The 25,523-nt window shown below is 46.2% G+C and overlaps 1 protein-coding gene across 9 annotated transcripts in view; it reads left to right on the top strand.

The window, feature by feature from the left end:
- The window catches only part of SEMA5A (semaphorin 5A), a 477,392-nt gene that overhangs the window by 309,136 nt on the left and 142,733 nt on the right, over nt 1-25,523 (top strand). For all 9 annotated transcript variants that reach the window (XM_078444329.2, XM_078444308.2, XM_078444311.2 and 6 more), the window contains 2 exons: nt 17,516-17,801; nt 20,841-20,976. In XM_078444329.2, coding sequence (XP_078300455.2) covers nt 17,516-17,801; nt 20,841-20,976 — 422 coding nt within the window. The remainder of the gene's footprint in view (nt 1-17,515; nt 17,802-20,840; nt 20,977-25,523) is intronic.

The raw sequence follows: 25,523 nt of genomic DNA, 5'->3' as shown, positions 1-25,523 counted from the left end.
AACAGGACGCGAGCATTTTGCCAAATAATGTAGTCAAACCAACCATCAATTTGCCTTTGAAGAACTCCCTTGTAGAAAAGAGAACGTCCTCATCAACTTTCTCCAGTAAGTTGAATGCGTTTCCAGTAATGTGCTTCCGGAGGGCAACATGAGTTGTTTTCCTAAACTGAAGCCGTAACTAGCTTTTCTTCATTAACATTATTTTTGTTGAACTGGTTTCAGTCCCCTTCAGGCCCTGAAGCTTTCATCTGTGGAGCTTAAAGTTCCTCTTTCTAGTCATTTGTTGATTTTTCTGGCCAAGCAAAGTTTCCAGTGAAAAATCAAAATTACCTGCCCCCAACCAAAGGCACTGTAATTAGAGTTCGTTCAAAACAAAACAAAAAGTAATCAGGAATACCATCTACCGTCTCTCTTTTCTTCCCCCCAAAAGTGACCCCCTGAAGAGTATCCTGGAAACATAATTCAGGTCACGGCATGAGTTACAAACATTGGCTGTTCCTTTGCATGTGACTCAGATACCCACTGGCTGATCAGATGGTCAGATTCTGTCAATATCTGGGTGGAACCCTTTCCATCTGAACGTCAGGTGACCTGAGAAGGGCAGTGGGGGACCTAACTGCTTACCATAGTCACTGTGGGCATGCCGTCATTATTTGTCGAACATACTGAGTAATGTTTTGGGTTCCTCCAATGTGCTGCTGTTTATATGTGATATAATCCAACAACTGCAGCGATGGAAAATAAGTCCGAGGTAAACATGGTGGAACTGTCCCTCGGCCCACCTTCTCATCTTCGTCCCCGGGACACCGAATGGTCTGCTGCCCTCAGCTCCACCCACCCCCACCCACCCGCCAAGGAAGGCCCCCCCTCTCGGGGCGGAGAGCAGAGAGTTCCTGCGTGTTGAGTGTTGCTTCCATCTCCTGTGTCCTGTTGGGGCACTGCCGCCTTCTACTGAACCCCAAGATATTGTTTCTACTCCTGGTTGACCCTGGTTTTCTGCTCCGACTGACCTTTCATCCAGGATAGATTCTGGCCCTTAACTGCACACAGTTCTGCGTCTGTCCCCACACTGAGCCTGGATATAGGGACATCTGTCCTCACTGGCCTGCCTGGATGCAGGGACATCTGTCCTCACTGGCCTGCCTGGAATCCATACTTTACATCCTGTCTTTTCCTTCCTTCTTGACCAGACACCCTTGTCTCAGTTCTTTTCCGCTGTGTTCCAGAGTGATTTTCCTTCTTCATTTGAGATCGTTGCTGTACCTGTTACCCCTTCCTTTTTTCGTTGTTGTTTTCTTGTTTTTTGTTTTTGCTGTGGCCTTAGATTTCTTCCTCTCGAGGGAGGACTTCCATCGTTTTATCAAACAAGCTGAAAACAGAGTTAGTGCTGCCGTATCAAGAAGGGGTCCTATTTCCGGTTGTGATTTTAGGGACCCGTTCAGTGAGGCTCTTACATTCCTCTCCAGAGTTTTCAGCTGATTGAGAATCAAGGCACGGAGGGGACAAATGGAGATCAGAGGTTTGGATTTACTTGCACGAGTGGTGAGCGGGTGTGCTGGGAAACCCAGAGCTGGTGTGCTCGGTGGAGAATGTACAGGCCACGACCTGCCCGCTGAGGAGGCACAAGCCTCTCACGCGGGGTCGGCAGGCAGCTCCCTCCACATCCGAGCTCCCACTTTGGGGCGTGGGAATCCCGGGGCCTTTTGACTGAAGATGCGGTTTCGTGATGGTCACTCACAGAAGTAAAGCAACAGGGCTTATGACTTACACATCTCAGACGGTCACTCCACTAACAGCTACTCACATATGATGATAACCAGAGCTCGTTTCTTTGTTTTAGAGATTCTTCGCTTTGGGCCAACATTTTTGCTTGGAGAGAGAGAAGGGTCTCAGCAGGCGAGGTGTGGAAGATAGATAGTACCTATTAACTACGATCGGCACAATTTTTGTGTTCAGATTCGGTGCTGGGGATCAATTTGTGCCCAGGACCACTTGCCCACACACAGACGGGGCCCTTTCCATAGTTCAGCTAGTTACTTTATATTGGGAAAACTTGGTGGTCTTCGAAGACTCTGGGAGGGGACCCTTCCTTGCCTCTTCCAGCTCTGGTGGCCCCAGGTATCCCCTGGCTTAGGATCACATCACTCCAGTCTTTGCCTCTGTGTTCACATGGTCTTGTCTCTGTGTATCTTTGTGTCTTCACTTGGCCACCTTCATGTAAGAACCGGTCGTACTGGATTAGGGGGCCCCCCATACTCCAGTGTGACCTCATCTCAACTAATCCTATCTATCATGACCCCGTTTCCAAGTAAGATCGCATTTACAGGTACTGAAGGTGAAGACTTCCAACATTTCTTTTTTGGGGGGAAGGGCGGATCCTATTCAAGCTCTAACGGTGCCCTGATCAGGAAATGCTCGAATGTTGACATCTTAAGCTCCTGCACCTTATTTCTGATGGGAGTCCTACCTCTCCGTCTGTGCTAGGGGTGGTACATCCTCTGCCCACTCCTTAGTGTCCTTGACTAAGCACACAGTGCTGTCTTCGCTTTACCGAAGGCACAGCTGTTTGTCATCTGTTTCTTCCTTGCGTCCACTTACACCTTCTCTGTCCACGGTGCCTCTCTCCTCCATCCCATGATCTCTGGGGCAGGAGTGCCCCCTCCTAGGCAGCATACTGAAATGGATTGGATCTCGCTTATCCTGAGTCGGAACTATTCCCTCTAAGGACTCTAGTGAAGCCTTAACAGAAACAAGTGCACTGACGCTCCGGTCTAAGCACACGGGCACAAAGGATGTTCTTTAGGATTTCACGACATGTAGACAGAGCGCAACAGGCCAGGGACGTTTGGCCACCCGGCCCCTCAGGAACCTCTGTGCTTCAGGGTTTATCTTCAGCCAGATGGTGACATTGGGCTGTCCAGGCTCACTTCCTGCCAGGATACAAGGAGCCCTGAGTAAGGACCCACCAAGCCTCGAATGTCCCCAGGGACCTAGCACAAGCACCTGCCATAGTTGCAGCAATTTTCCTTGAGCAAGTTAAGCCCCTTGGATCAAATACCAGAGTTCCAGATACAGTTTCTTATTACACCCCCAACACTGTGAGTGTACCCCAATGAAGGGGTGTCTTAGCTGCACCCCTGCACCTGTGCAGCAAGTCCCGGCTGGTGAGACGTTCTCTCAGCAAGGGCTGGTGTGGAGCAGGGGAGCTGGCTGGCTACGGACACTTTCACCCGGTTTGCCTCTTCTCTCTTTCGCAGCCTGTGCGGTCCGGCTGCACCTGCTCTTTCTGCCCCGACTCCTCCTACTGCCTCCATGTGCACGGTTGGTGTCCTTGAGGGGCAAGTGTGAAGGGCGTGCCTTCCTCACCACGTTCCTTTGCACACGCTACCCATGCAGTCTTCACTTCCCTTGCCTCCTCCCAGATCCTGGCCCCTCTTAGCTCTAGTTAGAGTTTCGGTTGGACCTCCCATCCCTTCTTGGCTTTATGCAGGACTGTGTTGGAGCTCTCAGACATTCTCCTGCCGGAAAACCACAGAGTCCCATTCCACCTGCAGAGAAGGCCGAAGCCCGACCTGTGGCCTCCTGTTTCCTGTGTCCTCACTCCTTCCCACCCCTTGCACCCTCTGTTTTGGCCTCTTAAATGTTGCAACGTGCCGCTGGCTCTCTGCTCTTTCCCAGAGATCCGCGAAGAGCCAGAGAATAAGCATCTCAAGCTTTGCAGTCAACTTTGTCCCCATTGGAGCTTTTCAGTTCTGTCCTCATCGCAGCCATTGCCAGCGCTTACCTGATCACAGGTGGCTGCGTGCTCATAATACTTTATTTATAGTTAGTGGGTAGGATTGGCCGGAAGACTAGTTTGCTGGCTCCTGTTCTATCTAGAAAGCTCTTTACCCCCCAAGATCCAGCTGGCCAACTGGCTTAGCTCCTTCCAGTCTTTGCTCAGATGGGGTTCTCTATGGGACGTCCCCTGATCACTTTATTTGAAGTGATGGTCTCTCGCATCTTGCCCGCTTTGTCCCCCTTATCATGCTCAGCTTTTATCCTTAACTCTTATGCCGTCTAGTGCTTGTCTCCTTCCTCCCCTAGAATGGAGGTTCCCCAATGGCTGGGCTGATGTGTTTTGTTCACTGATGTGTCCTGCATGCTTTCAACAGTGCTTGGCACATAGTAAACACCGTAAATTTTTTTTCTTATTTGAGAGCGAGAGAGCAAGGAAGGGGCAGAGGGGGAAAGAGAATCTTAAGCAGGCTTCAGCACAGAGCCTGACGCGGGCTTGATCTCACGACCCACGACTGTGAGATCGTGACCTGAGCCAAAATCAAGAGCCTCAACTGACTGAGCCACCTGGGTGCCCCGACACCCATAAATATCTTTTAAATGAATGAATTACTGGATGAGTCGTTGGCTTCTGTGTCCACCCCTCACCCCCAAGTTTCTGAATTGCTCAAGCGCAGGAATGATATGTGTGCCATCTTTGTGCCCTGGGTATCTCACTTTGTGCTGGAAACACAGTTGATGCCCTGTTAGTATTTGTTGAATGATTGGGAGAGAAGCGCGTTTCAAAATAGTAGAAATAGGAATGATGTTGTTACCCCATGGGAACATGCCATACGACTTGTAACCCAGAATTTAAAAAAAAAAAAAATAGATTTGTATGTTTGAAACTGATTCAGTCCCAAACATTTGAAAAAAACTCTTCCTTTGTCTCTCATTTAGACACTCATTTTCAACCATTATTTATTCAGTCAGTTGTCAGAGGCAATGCGATCGATTGGATGGTGTTCTAGAGGAATTTGAAGCATTGAGTTATGTGTGTGGTAATGAATGTAAGTTTCAACATCAGATTTATCCCCTCGTGCCCAAATCTCTCTTAGAACAAATTTATGTGTTTAGAGAAAGACCTTAATAGCTTTGATGCATTAAAATACTAATCGTCAATAACGCTTATTAAATGATTACTGTAAGGAAGGATGGTAAATGTTTAATGGTCAATGACTAAAATAGAGAAGCTGTAAAACTTGCCTTTAAGAAATTGGCAATGAAATTGGGGAAACAGTAAACGTATGAAAAGGGGGAAAATGAAATTTTGAAATTAATAGCATGCAAATTGAGTTTGTGGGTTCCAAGGGAACTATATGCTTTCATACAGAAAAAAAAAAAAAAAACCTTGGTAAGAACTTGGAAAAACTAATTAATAAATGAGCCTTGGAGCACCTGGGTGACTCAGTAGGCTGAACATCAGACTCTTGAGTTCGTCTCAAGTCATGATCACAGGGTATTGGGATCAAGCCCCAAGTTGGGCTCCGCACGAACAGTGGGGAGCCTGCTTGGAATTTTCTCTCTCTCCCTCTCTCTCTGCCCCTCCCCCCCGCTCTCTCACAAAAGCAAACAAACAAATAAATAAGCCTCAATAACTCAGCATGGACACCTACGGGGACATAACTTATTAGCACTTGGTGACCCTCACGTTGTCCTTCTCTGGGGGGAGGTGCTTGCCTGTCTGTGGGGTTGCCCGGATGAGATCCGCAGCTCCTTCTGTTTCTGTGGATTCCAACCATGACCTCATGTGGAAGCAGACGGGCCTGACCTCACAGGACTTCCCATCTTAACAATGTCATTTCATAGGAGCTTTTATGTTTCTAGCCAACAAAACACTTTTTTTTTTTTTTTTTTTTTTTTTTAATTTTTTATTTTTTAATATATGAAATTTACTGTCAAATTGGTTTCCATACAACACCCAGTGCTCATCCCAAAAGGTGCCCTCCTCAATACCCATCACCCACCCTGCCCTCCCTCCCACCCTGCCCTCCCTCCCACCCCCCATCAACCCTCAGTTTGTTCTCAGTTTTTAACAGTCTCTAATGCTTTGGCTCTCTCCCACTCTAACCTCTTTTTTTTTTTTTTTTCCTTCCCCTCCCCCATGAGTTTCTGTTATGTTTCTCAGGATCCACATAAGAGTGAAACCATATGGTATCTGTCTTTCTCTGTATGGCTTATTTCACTTAGCATCACACTCTCCAGTTCCATCCATGTTGCTACAAAAGGCCATATTTCATTTTTTCTCATTGCCACGTAGTATTCCATTGTGTATATAAACCACAATTTCTTTATCCATTCATCAGTTGATGGACATTTAGGCTCTTTCCATAATTTGGCTATTGTTGAGAGTGCCGCTATAAACATTGGGGTACAGGTGCCCCTATGCATCAGTACTCCTGTATCCCTTGGATAAATTCCTAGCAGTGCTATTGCTGGGTCATAGGGTAGGTCTATTTTTAATTTTCTGAGGAACCTCCACACTGCTTTCCAGAGCGGCTGCACCAATTTGCATTCCCACCAACAGTGCAAGAGGGTTCCTGTTTCTCCACATCCTCTCCAGCATCTATAGTCTCCTGATTTGTTCATTTTGGCCACTCTGACTGGCGTGAGGTGGTATCTGAGTGTGGTTTTGATTTGTATTTCCCTGATAAGGAGCGACGTTGAACATCTTTTCATGTGCCTGTTGGCCATCCGGATGTCTTCTTTAGAGAAGTGTCTATTCATGTTTTCTGCCCATTTCTTCACTGGGTTATTTGTTTTTCGGGTGTGGAGTTTGATGAGCTCTTTATAGATTTTGGATACTAGCCCTTTGTCCGATGTGTCATTTGCAAATATCTTTTCCCATTCCATTGGTTGCCTTTTAGTTTTGTTGGTTGTTTCCTTTGCTGTGCAGAAGCTTTTTATCTTCATAAGGTCCCAGTAATTTATTTTTGCTTTTAATTCCCTTGCCTTTGGGGATGTGTCGAGTAAGAGATTGCTACGGCTGAGGTCAGAGAGGTCTTTTCCTGCTTTCTCCTCTAAGGTTTTGATGGTTTCCTGTCTCACATTCAGGTCCTTTATCCATTTTGAGTTTATTTTTGTGAATGGTGTGAGAAAGTGGTCTAGTTTCAACCTTCTGCATGTTGCTGTCCAGTTCTCCCAGCACCATTTGTTAAAGAGACTGTCTTTTTTCCATTGGATGTTCTTTCCTGCTTTGTCAAAGATGAGTTGGCCATACGTTTGTGGGTCTAGTTCTGGGGTTTCTATTCTATTCCATTGGTCTATGTGTCTGTTTTTATGCCAATACCATGCTGTCTTGATGATGACAGCTTTGTAGTAGAGGCTAAAGTCTGGGATTGTGATGCCTCCTGCTTTGGTCTTCTTCTTCAAAATTACTTTGGCTATTCGGGGCCTTTTGTGGTTCCATATGAATTTTAGGATTGCTTGTTCTAGTTTCGAGAAGAATGCTGGTGCAATTTTGATTGGGATTGCATTGAATGTGTAGATAGCTTTGGGTAGTATTGACATTTTGACAATATTTATTCTTCCAATCCATGAGCAGGGAATGTCTTTCCATTTCTTTATATCTTCTTCAATTACCTGCATAAGCTTTCTATAGTTTTCAGCATACAGATCTTTTACATCTTTGGTTAGATTTATTCCTAGGTATTTTATGCTTCTTGGTGCAATTGTGAATGGGATCAGTTTCTTCATTTGTCTTTCTGTTGCTTCATTGTTAGGCCAACAAAACACTTTTTGTAACAGGTTTAACTTTTCCTGGTTTGAAATACTGTCCTTTAATGATGTTCTCCACCCATTAAATAGACTGTTTGAGGTCCTTAAAATACAATGATTAACCTCCTAATGATTAAGGATAATCTACTTGGAGGGAGAAAATCCCCTCTGTGCCGAACTCAAGGAGAAATTGTTTCTCCTAACCGTGAAGACAGGTGCCTGTAGAGGACCTCAGCGCTTTATTCTGGGACCAGATGCTGCGTCTCCGAGAGCCAGGCATGGCCAGGTCAGAGTGACTCTTTTGGGCTTGTCCTGGGGACAGTGAGTTTGCTTTTGGCAGCGTCTCCACAGCAGAGTCCCTGAGGGTGTGAATCATCTGCTCTAGGGGCTCCCTGGATGGACGACATTTGCTTGAGCAGGAAATTCATAAATGGAAGCAGTGTTCACAGAACAAGCCCAAAAAAGACAAGTGGAGCCTAGGGATGAAATACAGTTGTGTAGGAAAAGTAAAGTCTTTTTTTAAATTATTTTTTTAATGTTTATTCATCTTTGAGAGACGGAGACAGAGCGCGAGCGGGGGAGGGGCAGAGAGAAGGAGACACAGAATCAGAGGCAGGCTCCAGGCTCCGAGCTGTCAGCACAGACCCCGACGCGGGGCTCGAACTCACGAACCGTGAGATCATGACCCGAGCCCAAGTTGGACGCTTAACCAACTGAACCCCCTGGGTGCCCCAGTAAAATCTTTATCAAGGAAAAGAAGCTTAGTAAAGCCAGAACAGAAATCACGATTGTATAGTCAAGAGTCTACCCTCATATTATGCAAGTATCTGGCTAAAGCCTGTCACCTAACGTGTGACGTTGCAGCTGCTAGAGGACGATGAGTAGTGGGCTTAGAGCACACGGGCAGTAGGGTGACATGTGAGCCAGCGCAATTAGAGCACACAAGCCGTCAGGTGACATGTGACCCAGCACGATGAACCGCCTTTTCTAACTGGTGAGACGTCAGGTCGATTGTCCATCTCGTGTGGGGTGCGGGTATGTTGGAAATAGTGTGGTGAACACAAAGGGTTGATTATCTTCACGGGGTTACGGCGGCTGTAACTTGTCAGGTAGAAGGGAGACGACGTTGTTGGTATTTTACAGAGGAGCAAGTGGGGGTCAGAGGGACCAGCTCCCCGAACCAGAGCCACGCTGTTGATGTGTCCACGAGCCAGTATTTGAAAACAGACCTGCACCAGAGCTGGCATCCTCTGCCCTCCACATTTAGTCTACACCCTAGGAAACACCAACGTCATAACCGCGTCTCTCCTGATGTCCACATTTTTATGCACACAAGAGGGATAGGAGGACCCACGGAAGGTTGGGAGGCGTTCCTGATTGCTAAAAACTTAAGAAAGGAGATGAGGTGAATGGGGATTATTAAACTCAAGCAGAAGAGTCTGATGTATTTTCAAACAGTCTTTTATGGGCACAAAAGTTTAAGTGACATGAAGGAATCTGTTCTTCTGCGGCTCTTTGAAAGCAGTGTCGTGCTCTGATGGGTCTCTGTGCTGAATGCCGGAAAGTAGGGGAGCACCGGATCCCTTCCGTCTTGTGGGGACAGCTCTGTATTTGCCAGTCAGTCATTTGGACTTTCCAATGTACACATTTCAGAAGAGAATGGATGAACGAACCCTTCTCTCCCCTGCCAAGGTACGTTTTGGCCAAAGGCACCAACTGTATACACTAAGTCATATGGAGACCTGCATTAAACGAAACACAAATCCACGCAGAGCAATTCCGTCCCATTACAGAGAATACAATGTATTGTACAGAAAATGCTAGTGCTTACGTAACCAGGCGGGAAGGTGGTTCACTGTATTGTCTACAGATCACGAGCAGTTTCCTTGCAACAGTCGTGGATCACTCCTGGCGTGATTATAACATCACTCCCTGTCCCTCTCAAAAGTGCTCCCGTTTGGCTCATAAGTCATATTGTCATCCTGTTTATAAGATCCCCAGGTCTGTGTATTGCGGCAAATCTGCCTCCATATTATTCTGTTAAAGTCTTTGTATGCACTCAGTGCCTTCTCACCTTTTTATAATCCACTGCTACGTATTGGATGGTTGACTCTGTGCTCTGGGTTTCTGCCCTGCCCTGGCCCGTGTCAGCTCAGGAGACAAAGACCACGCCGTCATTCAAGTATACGCGTTCTCACTGCACGCTCTTACAGCCCGGTGTCTTCCTCCGGGGAGCTCTCACCGGTTTTTCTCTTTAAAACTATTTTATTAAGCATTACAATTAAGCATTAAAATATTTCTAAGATCTTTGTTTTTTATTTAATGTTTATTTTTGAGAGAGAGAGAGAGAGAGCTGGGGAGGGGCAGAGAGAGCGAGACAGTGTGAGTGGGGGAAGGGCAGAGACAGAGGGAGACACAGAATCCGAAGCAGGCTCCAGGCTCCCAGCTGTCCGCACAGAGCCCGACGCGGGGCTCGAACTCACGAACCGTGAGATCTTGACCTGAGCCGAAGTCGGGCACTTAACCGACTGAGCCACCCAGGAGCCCCAAAGATCTTTAAATTCAAGTTAATATTCCAGTTTTTAAAAATTCCGAAGTTTTCATTCCCGATTCTTCAGGTGAAAGGATCCATTCCTAAGGGAAGCGAACCGCCGCTTTGACTATAATCAGGAGAAAATGAACATGGTAGATTGAAACTTGCTGCTTGGAAAGTGTTCAGAAATCCATATTCGCACAGTCAGTCTGAACGAATCGAGCCTAGGAGCGTGTGATGTGGCAGATGCTTCGAGGAGAAGGGCTGCGGGGGCTCGGTGCTTGGAAGGGAGCGAAGAACACTCAAGGGTGTCTGTGTCCCTTGGAGCGAGAGCATAGAGACCAGAGCCAGTTAAGGAAGCCCCTGCAGATGTCCAGGGAGAGTTCCGGGAGAGTCCTGGGTGCAGCTGTCCGGGGAGGGTTCCAAGAGCATCCTGGGTGCAGCTGTCCTGGGAGAGTTCCTCGAGAGTCCTGGGCTGGCGGGGTGCGTGCTCACGGGGAGGGAGCAGATCTTTGGGGACAGACGGCCCAGGTCCCCATGCTATTAGCTGCTCTCGTGTGACTCCACAAACCCACAGAAATAACACATTTGCAGCAGGTCATATTCCCCTGGAAGAAGGAAGGAATCAGGTTTGCTAGAACCACGTTTCTAGTTTTGGGCAATGCTTTTCCTCATGCCAGGTGCTCAGTGACTGAAGGAGCTGGGGATCCGGGGCTCACTTTGCTCCCAGTGACCACCAAGGACACGCTGCCACCACGGGACACACACGGGAAAGTGGGTCATGAACTTCTCTTTCAAACCCCTCGGTGCCTCTCCAGTGGCAGTTGAAATGCAAACTGGGTTTGGGTTGGCGGGGTTGCTGTCCTGGCCCTTCTCCTGTCTCCTGATTCCTTCATCCCAACACTGGTCCATCCCGTTCCTGGCCGCTCTGAGGGTCTTCTCTCAGTGGCTGTCTCTCCAGCTCTTGGCCTGGTGTCCCCTCCCAGCCTGACTTCTGCCTTTTCCCTGGTCCTCTCCTTTCTGACCCTTGAATTCACCCCCATTGTTCTTGTCGTCCTTGTGATGACTTGTCGGTCTGTGTTGTTTGTTTCTTCACTCTGCCCCCCAGGGCATGGGCGTGGGCTGTATCTGTCACTTTACCACGTCTTCGCACCCAGTGCCCGGCACGGTCCCCCCAGTAGGTGGTACGTGCCTGGTGATGGAGGAGTGCTGGCATTCAAGGCTCTGTCTATAGCACCTCGGCGTTTCGTGCCAAATCTGCTGGTGGGAACAAAGACCCTGATTTGATATACAGAATGCAAAGCTTGTGATTGAGCTTGTTCAATAAATACTGGCGATATGTTTACCAATATGTGTGTTAATATTAATTTATGTATTTTGTATGTACATATATATTTATTATATTTTTTATTTACAGATGCAAATGGTGATCTGTATTTTGATGATTAGCCATTAGGCGCTAAGCAGTGGATGTGCATTGCCTTTGGTTCCCCCAGTGATACATATTGGGCATCGTTAACCACCTTTCTAAAAGGGAGGGAACAGGGTGCTGTTAAAGAACTTGGCTAAGTTCACACAGCCAGTAGGTGGAAGTGTTGAGCCATATATACATATGCCTCAATACTATATGTATATACATGTACATGATACACATACACACATACATACACAGACAGACATGTATTATCTGCCCATCTGTCTGTCTTTTACTGGAAATCTTAGGGAAAGCTTTAGCACCTCAGTGGCTTTTAAACCACACTGTGCTTAATTTAATTTAATTTTAGTTATTAAAATTAAATAGTTATCCATGCTTACTAAATACCTAGATGAAATTAGTTTACTCTGGAACACCCTGAAGCACATTTTCATGTAGCTGTAACAAAGGGAGAGGTGCCTAGTAAGAGAGTGTATGGAATTTAGGAATATATATATGAGAATGGTTTGGGTCGTGACTGACCCCCCCAAAATCAGGGAATTAAAAATATCTGGCTCACTATGTCACGTCTAAAGATTGTTTCCACTAACTCCTTTTCTTTTTGTGGAATAGCTTGCTATTTTAAAAACTCGACATGGCTTTACGTTTCCTACATTTTGATCACCTGTAAGCTTAGCATTTGCATATTTGATAATTCATTATCATTATGTGAGGTTCTACTAAACATAAGTTATTAAGAGGGACATCAAAAGTAAATGATGAAATGATGTAGGCATCGTTTATTGGGATCTTACCACATACCAGTCTCTTTAATCCTTATGGCGAAGTAGGTCTTTTGGGCCCTGAATTGTCATCTAGGATGAAAGAGCATTCCAGATGTCTTTGATCCAGCCCAGGGTTTCAATCTGGGATGGGTAGAGCCACAACCCACATGGGCCTCATGCCCAGGCATTTTCTAGTCTGCCTTGGGCAAGTGTATTGCAAGGTGGCCTTTGACTGAGAAAGGATTTATGATAGATTGTGATTCTAGTAACATTTTTGTAGAGTTGGAAAATCAGAATCCCTGTCTTCCACATCCATTCTCGTCAATGTGGACAAATATTTCTGTTTTTTTTTTTTTGTTTGTTTTTTTTTTTTGAGAGACAGAGATAGGGCATGAGTGGGGGGAGGGGCAGAGAGAGAAGGAGACACAGAATCTGAAGCAGGTTCCAGGCTCAGCTGTCGGCACAGAGCTTGACACGGGGCTTGAACTCACGAAACACAAGGTCTTGACCTGAGCCGAAGTCGGACGCTTAACTGAATGAGCCACCCAGGTGCCCCAAGAAATATTTCTGTATGAAGAAACTGCTAATGATCTGGTCACTCCTGAACATGAGGCACCTCCAGCCTGATGCAGTAGGTGTTGCAATAGAAAGAATATAGAAGGGAAGGATCCATATTGACGTTCAGCAACTGATTTTACATGGTCCAGATCATCTCGAAAATGTTGAAGCTTTTTTTCTTCTCATTGCTCATGTTTATTCTATTATGAATCTCTTCTCTTACCCCTATCTGCATGGCCACTAATAAGTAAATGTAGAAAATAAACATCCTGCTATCACGATCCATATCTCCTCTTGCGACGTGACAGATTTTGTAACGTGCTCTGTAATCCGTAACTCAGTATGTTTTCTAAGCATGAGAAAAAAACCAGCTTCTCCATGCATAGATTTATGGTAAGCTGACATATACTCATGTCGGTTTTTTTCTGAATTAGCAGCACACCTACTATTCGTGTAGAGCTCTAATGACAGTAAAGAATAAAGGACCGCTCAGATCTCTCTTTCACGCACTCACACTCATTGTAGACAGGAAGGCAGAGCCTGATTTATGACTTGTTCAGTTCACTCAGGAGCGACAGATCACTGGTTTGTGGTGAATTGCATTTTAACAAGAGACAGAACTTAAATAACGGGAGGGAAACAATGTGCATCTTGTTGCAGCGCCTGGTGAGATTCAAACATCCCCTGCCTCCAGATTGATATCTGCAAATGGGAGAGAGACGTGGCTGTCTGTCTAACAACGATTCCTGCTTTTGTACTGTCTTTGGAGAAGGAGCAGGATGCTGGCCGAGTTTCAAAGGGCTCTGCTTTCCAGGAGACGGGGCTTCCTGATCTGACGGCAGTCCACACAGTCAGGGACCCATCCCCGTCCCGAAGGACCACTGCAGGACGGCAGGATGCGTCTCCAAGGGTCGCTTAGCTCCCTGACTAAATTGACCCGTAGCCTGTGCTGGGTTAGAGAACAGCGTCTGCTACACATTGAACACAAGCTCTTCCCCAGTTTCTCGGCGGGAAATAATGCGTTCGAGCGTTTCTGTCTAAAGTGCGCTCTGTCATCCTATTGCAGAATTGTTTCAGGGTGGTTTGGAGAGACGGTGGAGGTTCTCTGTGGAAAGAGGAGGCTGTGGGCCAGTCTGCATGGTGTTACCGAGTCTTCCCTTTCGAGCAGAAATCTGAGTGACGTGGTCCGGTGGGGCAGACTATGAACGTGGCCTCGATGCCCCAACAGGCACTCGCGGGCTCTCTGGGGCGGTGGTGGCGCCATCTGAAATAGCTTCTCTGGAGCCGGACAAACGCGTCCCAGCAGGATTCTTGCTTAACAAGCCCTTGGATTGTTGGCTCCTTCCTCCTGCTTTTCCTTCCCTGTGTCATTCCTGATGTCCCTGATAGCTGCAGGGTAAGTTTCATCTGGGCATTTGTCTTTCTGAGAAAACCTGCTCCCCGCTTTGGTTTCTAAAGCATTTTCCAGAACACTAACTTTTATTCTTGAATGCGGTTCACACAGAGTCAATTATTCCCTCGTAGCCCATTGTTTTTGTTTGTTTGTTTGTTTGTTTGTTTCAGTGTAGTGTAATGGTAAGTGCCTACGCTCTGTGGTCAGACTGTCCAGATCCGGGACATAACCCCCCACCCATGCCCATCGCTAGTTGTGTGAGCTTGGACAGATTACCAATGAGTAATAACACAGCACCTACCTCTATGGTTTTTGTGAGTTGAATGAGCAGAGGAGTGTGAAGAACCGAGCATAGAGCCTGGCACGGGAGCCTTAGCATTCTGTAGCTGTTTTTAAAATTAACAGACTCAACCTTGACTGGAAGAAACCATGAAAGATCACTTTTACCTTTGTCTCTTCTCATTTTCTTGCTCAAGTCTTCCTAGGGACATTTACTCTGGTTTCCATTCTGTTTTCCCCAGTAGCAGGAGTAGGTCTCTGTGAGGGTGTTTTCATAAATCCTGTGGACTTTGCCCAGCCTCATCCACCTGTGTTAGTAACTGTGGCCCTAGACTGGACACATCCAGTCCTCCACCTTCTTTCTCTGTTTTCTCCATTTTATTTATCTTTGAAGTTTATTTATTTATTGATTTTGAGAAAGAGAGAGAGAGAGAGAGAGAGAGGGGAAGCACGAGCAGGGAAGAGGCAGAGAGAGAGGGAGAGAGAGAATCCCAAGCAGGCTCCGTACCGTCAGCGCAAAGCCCGAGGCAGGGCTTGAACTCATGAGCCGTGAGATCATGACCTGAGACGAAACCAAGAGTCAGACGCTTAACTGGCTGAGCCACCGAGGCGCCCCTGTTTTCTCCATTTTAGATAAGCTTTGTGGTCCTTGTTGTTGTTGATGATGATGATCGGGACGATGTTTTTTTTGTTGTTTTGTTTTTAGTACAACGATCAAACTGTACCACCTGGTTGGAGTGCCTGGGTGCGGGGCGCGTTCTGAAACGATTTAGTCTTCCCTTTCGAATTAAACATATAGGTGAATGTTTTCTTCAGAAACCAAATACGGTTTGGCACTTGTTCCATATCTTTGCTTTTGGGGTCTCCTTCAATGAGTAATTCTCTTTTGGAGGCTCGGTGAACACAGATTCAAAAAGCTCCCCAATATTTTGCTGTGTGTTCCCAGAACACCGGTCAGAGATGTGTATCCTCCTGCTTTGTGAGCATCTCTCTCCGGTATTAAAGCATACCGTACAGACAATATAACTGAGTTCCATCTCCCACGTTGTAATGCAGTCCAGTTTTCTTTCTATCCATTTCAGGTTAAAGCAGCTGTAACATAATAGCATGTTTGGCAGTTTATAAATGAAAATCAGTTCTTTTTGAGTTCTCTGTTACTTCATGTGCTTAAATGACTTAACAATATCATGGACTGGGGAGGAGGACACGTTGCATGTACAACTTACACAACTTAAAGAATATTGTCACAGCTCTACAATGGAAAGTTGAATTAAAGTGAGACATTCGGGGGTGATATCCAATATATGTGTTACTTGAAAACTGGCGACAGCTTTCTGGACAGGATGATAGTGTTGTCAATGCCACCTCTCAATCAGTATCCTCATTTCACATTGGAGGTGGGCCTGCTGTGTGTCTTACCGTTACTAGTAATGGGTTGTCTTGTGGCCAAACATACTTTAGTCGTCGTGCCAGTAACATGTCTGCTGGAACAATCTAATTGGATCTGGCAAAGTCCAAGGCCAGTTGAATTGCCCCCTCCCCAAACTAATTGTCCCTGAAATATGTCCCTGTGGATACAGTTGTTGTGTGTATCTTTCCATTTATTCTGAACGCAAAGGTTTATCGCCATATTATCTTAATGGCCCTATAAAATTGAGACACTGGCTGATTGAATAGTAAGCTCCTAGCAATAGAGGAAAGAGTAAGAACCGAGGAGGGCACCTTTTGGGATGAGCCCTGGGTGTTGTATGGAAACCAATTTGACAATAAATTTCATATATTGAAAAAAAAAAAGAGTAAGAATCAAACTTGATTATTAGAATTTGTATAAAGATAAATGTTAAGGTGTGTCCGTGTCTGAAAGGGTATCATTTCTATCATCAATGGGCTCAAACAAGAAGCTATGAACATAACACTATGAATGGTAAATATGAAATTCAGTTGACAAACTATAGGATTCTTAAACTCTTCATGAGCTTGGCGATTGAGTAAAGGTTCTGCCATAATTTTGTCCTTTCTGAATCCCTATTTTTAAGCTAATTATGAGACCAGGAAGCTGGAAGGCAGTGACCCCATCTCAACACACTCTGCTCTTCTATATGGATTCTCCAGCAACCCAGAAATGAGAAAATCAGAGTCGATTCTCACAGTTACATGGTCACCATAGTAACTGGAATTGCTAAAGCTAATTCAGGACACTAAGCTGATAGTTTCAGTTTTTATTTCAGTTTTCACAAATGAAAACCATCTTAAAGTTCTCGCTAAAAAAGCACATAAATTATGTCGGTCATACTCCCGTGTACAAGTAAGATCAAAGAATTTTGTTGTCTTGTACACAAACAGGGTACCATGGTGCTCCTATGTTCTGAATCGCATTGCATATTTTTCATCTCATTTTCTCCCACTCTTTCTTTTTTTGTACATTTATTTATTTATTTTTGAGAGAAAGAGAGAAAGCGCACAAGCAGGGGAGGGGCAGAGAGACAGAGGGAGACACAGAGTCCAAAGCAGGCTCCAGGCTCTGAGTCTACTGTTCTTTGACCTTTGAGGTTGTCAGCGCAGAGCCCGACATAGGACTCAAACCCAGGAACTGTGAGATCATAACCTGAGCCAAAGTCAGACAGACGCTCAACCTACAGAGCCACCCAGGCACCCCGTCCCACTCTTTCTGAAGAGCATGTCAGGATATACAAATAAACTAGTATATGTTGCTTTAAAAGTCTGTTGCAAAAGTTGCTGCCCAGTTTTGATGGCATTAGTGTCCTGTGACTGGGTGCTGTGTTAACTCAGGATGCTTATGTGTGGAATCGTGCGGGCGATTCCTTGTCAATTAGGACTTGCGTACAGTGTTCTGTCCTTAGCACAGGTCACCGAGCTGCTCATGGGGCTCTCGTTCGTCCCTTAGGAGCCAGGCATTGTCTGCACAAAAGCACGTGTCCTTGGAAAAAACACTGAGGAGGTAAGACATACAGAGATACCATATGAATGTTCACACTTTTCTTCTTCCCTCTTGTCTCCAGAACCAAACTTCGTGTCATCTTATGACATCGGAAATTTCACCTACTTCTTTTTCCGAGAAAATGCCGTGGAGCACGACTGTGGGAAAACCGTGTTCTCCAGAGCTGCCCGGGTCTGCAAGAATGACATCGGGGGGCGGTTCCTACTGGAGGACACCTGGACCACGTTCATGAAGGCTCGCCTGAACTGCTCCCGGCCCGGGGAGGTCCCCTTTTACTACAACGAACTGCAGAGCACTTTCTTCCTGCCCGAGCTGGATCTGATCTATGGCATCTTTACGACCAACGTGTAAGTAACTGGAAGAAAATTCTTTCCCTGCTCCTCTGTCCATTGTGCATGCGTCTGCTGTTCTTTGACCTTTGAGAAGTTGGAAAGTTGCTTTAAAGGAAATCTTTCTTATTTTACTGGGCCAACGGCCAAATAAATGTTTGAGTATGAATTAAATATTATGCAAATACAGTGTGATTTCTGAGACTTGGTATTCGGGAAATAAAGTGAAGCAAAAAAAGTTTCAGTCTGTCCTTAGGTAATTGTAGCATCAAGTTACCCGACTGTAATTTTCTCCTTCCTGATTCACCGATGTGTTCTGGGCACTGTCTGAAATGCTGGTACATATTAGACGCATTTTTTTTCCACATGCAGTTACGCACTTGGGCACAATGAAGGCAGTGTTTTCTGAGTCTGATCTTTGAGTAGTATATTTCGTGCCCACACGTCCGGTCGTAAGTGAAACGCACACTGTCACTTTCCCGTAGCTGCATTTTCAACCGTTGTTCTAGGAGACGGCTAACCTGGGCAGGCTTTTCTAAAATGATGACTGTACTTTAAAAATATCCTTGAAAAAAACGATAACATCTTTTTGTTTTTCTTGTGGGAGGTGATACTCCTAGCTCCAGAACTGATAAATTTTGGATAAGGGAAAGCATGTGAAGTTTCCTGATCTTTCGTTCACTCTTACTCTGGTGGAGTTGTAGCGTGACCCACATCTATTTCCCATTCTTTGCTGGTGTGCGGTGAAAGATTCAACAGGATCACATCCCGCCCCCGGGGGTGACAGATCCCCTTTTCATACTCAGACTCTGGGCCCCCTTTCAGTGGTAACGGTGGTCCACAGTGTGGACTCTGCTTTGGACCATCTTTGAGTCTCTATTCTGGCAACTTAACAATGCAGAAAAAATGGAATCAAGGCAGTTTGAAAGTGCTGATAAAGAGTGTGGGATGAGCAGCCATTCCAGCTTGTCTGGGATCGTCCCAGCTTCAGCATCTAGACGAGTCCTGCATCCCAGGGAAACCCCGGGGTCCTGGGAGAATCGAGGATGCCTACCCAGGAATTGGTGTAGAACCCCTTGATCTGCTCCTTTCTTCCATGTTACTCTATCCCTCTGTCCTCTCCCCTGCTGAGCTTAAGTGTTAACAGTCACTCGATAATAACATTTACTCCGTGAAGAGTCTTCTTTCTGACGTGAAGTTAGAAGAAGGCTGAAATGGATGGCGCCCCACCCACCCCCACCCCACCAAGACCACCTTCATTGTAAATCTGGTTTTCAACCCCAGAGCTTATTTTCCCTCCTTGATACGTTTCTTTTAAAAAATCAATTTATAGTTTCTGAAGCTGATTTGCTTTCCAAAACCCGGTTTAAGAAATCGCGTCGGCTGCACAAGATGAATGTTCAGTTGCTGACTTGACATCAATTTTACACACAATGGGAGCTGGGCTTACTTAGCTGTTCATTCCCCTGGCTCTGGGCAAAGACAATTTAAAAAGTTATGGAAATACTGCGTCTGGACTGTTCAATGGTCAATTTAGACACTCGCAAAAATAAGTTTCAGACTATTCCAGACGATTTGTTTAGTGTTGCAAGTGTCCATCATATTGGACATCACCCAGTATATAGCATCTATCTATATCTGTCTGTCTATCTATCTATCTATCTATCTATCTATCTATCTATCTATCTATCATCTATCATCTACTATCTATCTATCTATCTATCTATCTATCTATCTATCTATCTATCATCTATGTGTCTATCTATCTATCTATCTATCTATCATTTATCTATCTATATTAGAGGTAGAATCGCTAGATCTTTCCTCTCTGTCACAAACACTTACTCTCACCAGGTCTTGGGAAGAACTTTCGGATCCATGCATTTCTAGTTCCACCATACGCCCCGCCTCTCTTCGTTCTCATGTCTCAGCCTTGATCTTACCTTCTGGACAGATGACCACATTCTTGACAAGACTTGCTCCAAACCGAAAGAAAATGATGATGGGGGGCAGCCAGCAGTGGATGAGTACATCACGCTGTGGCTCAGCTCTCTGGTGTTGCTGCTCATCGTTTGCTTTGCCTCTGTATATTCATCAAGGTCTCTTAGCACTGGGGAGTGGGGATGAAGGTCACTCCCCTCGCTCATTCTGCCCTAGGACTGGGTGGTTTTCTCACCCCCTGGCCATGAGCTGGGCTGCAGGAAATGGCCTACTTACTACCGCGTGGAGTCGCTGAAGGTTTTACCATCGTGTTCCCGGGTGTCTAAAAATGGTGGCTCACAGACAGCAAAAACCCGAGCTGTGCTCGAAAAAAGCAGATTTCTTTAACCAGACCATATTTTGCTGTTTCCACAGTGAGCAAAAGGGCGCCGGACTCCTGAGAGCCTCTCATTTACAGCTGTCTCGGCAGAGCCTGAACTCTGATTTAAGGTTTCGAGATTTCCTATGTCGGTGCCATGTCAAATTTTTCTCTCTGACCCTTCGGACTTAAAATGCTTTTCGAATTAAAAAAAATGTACATAAATGAAGGGTCTCTGACAGGGACTTTTTGCAAAATGCTTTCGGTTGATTATTTTTGAAAGGCTTGCAAACAGACACCGCTCTCTGGGGATCTAACAAAAAGAAGCAGCAGCCACAGTTTGCCCACCGCCGTCTGAAAGAACCAGATGAACAGTTGGGACAAGAGCCACCCGGACCGTTGAGAGGCTCCAGCCCCCGGAAGGAGAACGTCTTTTTCCTCCTGTTTTTAAAAGGCCTGACATACGGCTCTTTACAACCCTCTGTCCTCTTGTTGCGGCTGAGTGAATTAATCCCATCCGGCAGGATTAGAAGTGTCATAACCGCTAAATAGTCTTGTTTCTGCACCCAAGTGTTTGTTCTCCCACAAGGAGACCACAGAGTGACATCAGTCACTGCTTCGGCTTCATCCCTGTGTGGGGGGGGACCTAGGACACTGTGATCCTGAGGTTCTCCGGAAGGTGCCTGCGCTAGGGGTCCCCGCAGGACTCTGACCTGCCCCCCTTCCTCTCTCTTCCCTCCCCCTCCCCCTCCCCCCAGGAACAGCATCGCTGCCTCGGCCGTGTGTGTCTTCAACCTGAGTGCCATCTCCCAGGCCTTCAACGGGCCCTTCAAGTACCAGGAGAACTCGCGCTCCGCCTGGCTGCCGTATCCCAACCCCAACCCCAACTTCCAGGTAATTTCAGGGGGGTGGGCAAGGCACTCATTCCTCTTGTGTAGACAGCCTGGGACAGTGTAAAGCTGGGTACGTGCACAACGCAGCTGGGGTCTCCCCTGACCCTCACGGACGTGCCCACGCTCAGCCTGGCTCACAGAATATGGCCGAGGCCTTTTGTCAGCTGAGGTGCCCCGGGCCAAAAAGGGGCCTTTTGTCAGCTGGGACGCCGAGGCTGAGCTGAAAAAGGCCAGAATAAAGCAGCAGGCTGGGAAGCCAAGCTTCAATTAGTGCTAATGATGGCGGACCCTGTGTCCCCAGAAGCTCTGATCCCTAATGAATGACGCCGTAGTGAATGGAGCCCAGGGCACAGAGCAGTGGAGACGCACAAACAGAATTAGAGCACTAATTGGTGAACATGGGGAGATTTCCTGTCGGGGTGAGTGGGACGTGATGATGCAGCTGGGGGGAAGCAGAGCAGGTGGTGGCCATTAGCTCACGAATCACAAAATTGCAGGATGTTTGAGCTATAAGGGGCTCTACGTCATTTTCTCTCATCTTCCGATGTTCAGAAGAAGCTGGGACCAAAAGAAATGTGATTTCCTCATGTCTGGTCCATCAGCAGGTGTATTAGTCTGCTCACGTGGCCATCACAAAATACCACCGACTGGGTGGCGTGAATGACAGACGTATGTTTCGTCACAGTTCTGGAGGCTGGAAGTCCAAGATCAAGGTTCTGGCTGATTCAGTTTCTGGTGAATCGCTTACTCTCTTAAAAATGGCCACCGTCTGACTGTGTCCTCACGTAGCCTTTCTACAGTGACTGGGGGGAGACCCTAATCCTGTGGGATCAAGGCCCCACCCTTGTGAACCCACTGAACCTTAATTACTCCCTTCCAGGCCCTATCTCCAAAGACAGCCACCTTGAGGGTTGGGGGTTCAACATATGCAATTGGGGGAGACACAAACATTCAGACCGCAGCAGCAGGCTTCCCTCGAGGGCCCCCCTTCTGACACGGATGCTCATACGATCATTGTCGTCATCGTGCGTGTAATTTTTAGTACCGCCGCGTTCAAGACTCTGTGCTCGTCATGTTGCCCGCTGGCAACGGTGTTGGGATCAGTGACAAATTCTCCCGCAGACAGAGAGGGGTGCCGAGCCTCCATGCAGAGATTCAGTCAGGCCAAAGACACTGGCTGATCAGTCGCTGAGCTGAGATCTCAACGCCAGTCCTCAGATGCAAAGCCCCACCCTCTTCTGGCTAAAAGACCATTAGTTACCGTAACTAATCCGAGTTAGAACTGGGTTCTGTACCCAGGTGTCCACGTTCTGGTTGGTTGATCATCCCACCACCTAAAACTTTTGGCTTTTGAGAAAACTAGGAGTATAGAAAGGGTTCAATTATTTTATACTTTCCTTGGACTTTGGCAGGGGCCGTTCAATTGTAACTGTTTTGAAAGAATTTTTTTTAATTAAATTTTTGGTAATTTAAGAGCATGGGATTGGGGACAGATGGGTGGTTTTTACAACCTCTTTCCCATTTTGATGCTTTACTGGGGCATTCTGTTAGCATCTTCTGTCTCTCGTTCTCATCAATAAGATGAGGAAAGTGGGATACGAAGGCACAGGAATATTTTAGGAATAAACTTTGGTAATATTGATTAATGTGCCTTGCTGACTGTAGAATGTAGTTGGAGAAGGTGACTCTTAGGGACCATTCACTGGGTGCCTTCTGGGGTCCCACATTGTGTCAATGCTTTATATACCTGCCCTGCTGTCTCCTCTCCCCAGCTCTGTAAGGTAGGCATCGTCATCCACACTTTAGAAGTCAGGAAACCGAGTGACCAATTTATATGTATCACCCTAGCCCCGCTACTCAGAAAATTCAGTACCGGTTCAGTACAAAGAGATTCATATCACAGGTGAAGCGGCTAACAGCTTAGTGGGAACCAAACCTGAAGTGACCACGGCTCCTCATGGCATAGACGGTTTATGTCATTATCAACTGAACACTGACGCTTTGCCCCTTTGTTGAGTCTCCATCTGAATTTCTCCCTGTCCTCAGATGATGGGGTACAGCGTAACTGTTTAAGAAGGCCCTCCGTAAAATCCTGAAGGTGGAATATATCATTCCTCTTAAGAAGGTGCTTTGTAAAGTCCTGAAGGTGAAAAACAATTCACGAAGATGCTCCCTTTATTTACAGTGTACTCTTAATGCCTTGATGTTTCTATTGCAAAAGTCTTCATAATGAACCGTGACTTAATAAACCCCTGATGCCTTACCACCTCCAGGCAGTGGGTAACTTATAGCCCTTTTGTCTGAACATATTTGTAGCACACAGCAAAATCTCTCATTTCCTAAGGCCACGGGCCTCTGGTTTTATAATGCCAGTGTCACACAGTGAGGCTTACTCACGTTTATGAGATGGGAGTAGGTTCATGCCACATAACAGATGAAGCTTGCACAAATGTGACATGCATTTCAGGCAGGAAGCTTGCTTAGCTGGGCTTAACTTGTTAGGGTAGAATTTAAGATTTACAGGGAACTAAAATTTAAATTTTTTTTAATGTTTATTTATTTTTGAGACAGAGAGGGACAGAGCATGAACGGGGGAGGGTCAGAGAGAGAGGGAGACACAGAATCCGAAACAGGCTCCAGGCTCCGAGCTGTCAGCACAGAGCCCGACGTGGGGCTCGAACTCGTCAACCGCGAGATCGTGACCTGAGCCGAAGTCAGACGCTCAACCGACTGAGCCACCCAGGCGCCCCAGGGGAACTCAAATTTTAGATGATGACAATTCCTTGTATATTTTCTGGTACAAAAATGTACCAATGGTTTTCTTTTGGTTTATCGTATTTGATAACCATGATAGCATTGGCATCCTTACTGATATTCATGAGACCATGTAGCTGGCACAGGGTGGGAATACATTTTGAATTAAGGATCCTTCCACTAGTCGTTATGTTTGCAGTAACCAACAGTGAGAAGTGGTTCAATTTTTTCCATTCTTGTTTGCCTAGTGACATTTGGAATTTTATGCAGCATTTATAATAAGAAGTAGCAAGTTAGTTGGAGGAACAGAAATGTGATTCAGGTTCAGGAAGAAGAATGGGTCGGGAAGGACAGTGCATCATTTTGCAAGATGTAATACAGAAACCTCAATTGAGAACAATAACAAAACAGCAAAAGATAGCGTTTTTATAGTTGCAATCTAGAAACCACCGTAAGTAGTTCTATGGAAGCCTACCCCGTTAGAGCCTGCGGTCCAAGTCATCTTGGCCCTGAACTTCACTAGGAAAACAGCATTGGTCGGTAACAGGAAACACCATCCAGACCCAGTGAACAGACTCCGCAATTTTCTATGCGTTTTTGACAACCACCAATCAGAAATGATGGAGCTAAAATGGAAAACAGACCCTTAAGTGGTCAGACAGATGAGGAGGTCATTCTTGGGCCAAATGAAGGGGTTGACCAGGTCCTCGGGACCCTGTGATACACAGCGCACGTTTGCAGTAAGATGGGAAGAAGAGAGCCAATCAGATCGGGCACTCTGAGCACGAGGCCGGGTGGTTGTGGAGCTGCGCAAAACTCCAGCAAACTGGAAAGAGGATGGGATCTATTGTCTCTGCAACAAACAAAAATGCGAGTATTATAGCATTAAAAAAATGAGTCAAATGACTGTCTTTATTACTTTCAGAAGTGTTAGCAAGACAACCATTGTGGTTTGTAACCCACTTGAGGACCGTGACATTTGTCTTGTTACCCTCTTGCACGGAGTCCCCAAGGTGTCACAGAGACACCTGCGGGAACCCAGTGTGTGAGGCACAGCTAGAGAATTTGCAGCGCATTAGAGAGCTAGATGGGTTACTTACGACCCAATAAATATATACTGTAAATCTAAATAGCCTTCAAAATATGAGAAAGAATCCTTGGGTGAGATATTTATTATAGGCTGGAAAAATAAACCAAGATGTCGTAGAGCAGAGTTCAAAATTAGTTCCTGGCCAACGATGTTGTTACCCAGTTCCGATGTGTGGTAGTTTTTCCCGTACCGTGAAGTAATTTCCCAGCACCGTCTGGGTGTCCTACCATTCGACTCAATTCGGACACTATTTACCTGGAGAGAGCATCGGATCTCACAAGTGCAAGGGTCAGCTCTACAAGCCTTCTGCCCCACCTCTTGCCACTTCAGGTGCTGATCTGAAGTCCAGTTCCTCACCTGTGCTTCGGAACCTCTGGTTACCAATGGAAAGTTCCAATGATCGCTGCCCTGGGCTCAATTACTTTGCTAGTGGGGCTCACAGAACTCAGAGAAACATTTTATTGACTAGGTTACTGGTTTGTTATGAAATGACCTAACTCTGGAGGCGATACACCAGGCAAGGTCTGGGGAAAGGCACAGAGCTACTCCGTGCCCTCTCTGAGCCCTAAATCTCCACATGTTCACCAACCCAGAAACCATCTGAACCCTGTCCCTTTTGGGGTTTTATGGAGGCTTCGTTACATGGGCAAGATTGATTGAATCATTGGTTATTGGTGATTGAACTCCGTCTCCATCCCCTCTCC

Source organism: Panthera onca, chromosome A1 (genome assembly GCF_046562875.1).
Source record: "Panthera onca isolate mPanOnc1 chromosome A1, mPanOnc1 haplotype 2, whole genome shotgun sequence".
Taxonomy (NCBI): domain Eukaryota; kingdom Metazoa; phylum Chordata; class Mammalia; order Carnivora; family Felidae; genus Panthera; species Panthera onca.
Note: the sequence above shows the minus strand (reverse complement) of the source record. Positions and strands in the feature narration are given on the sequence as shown.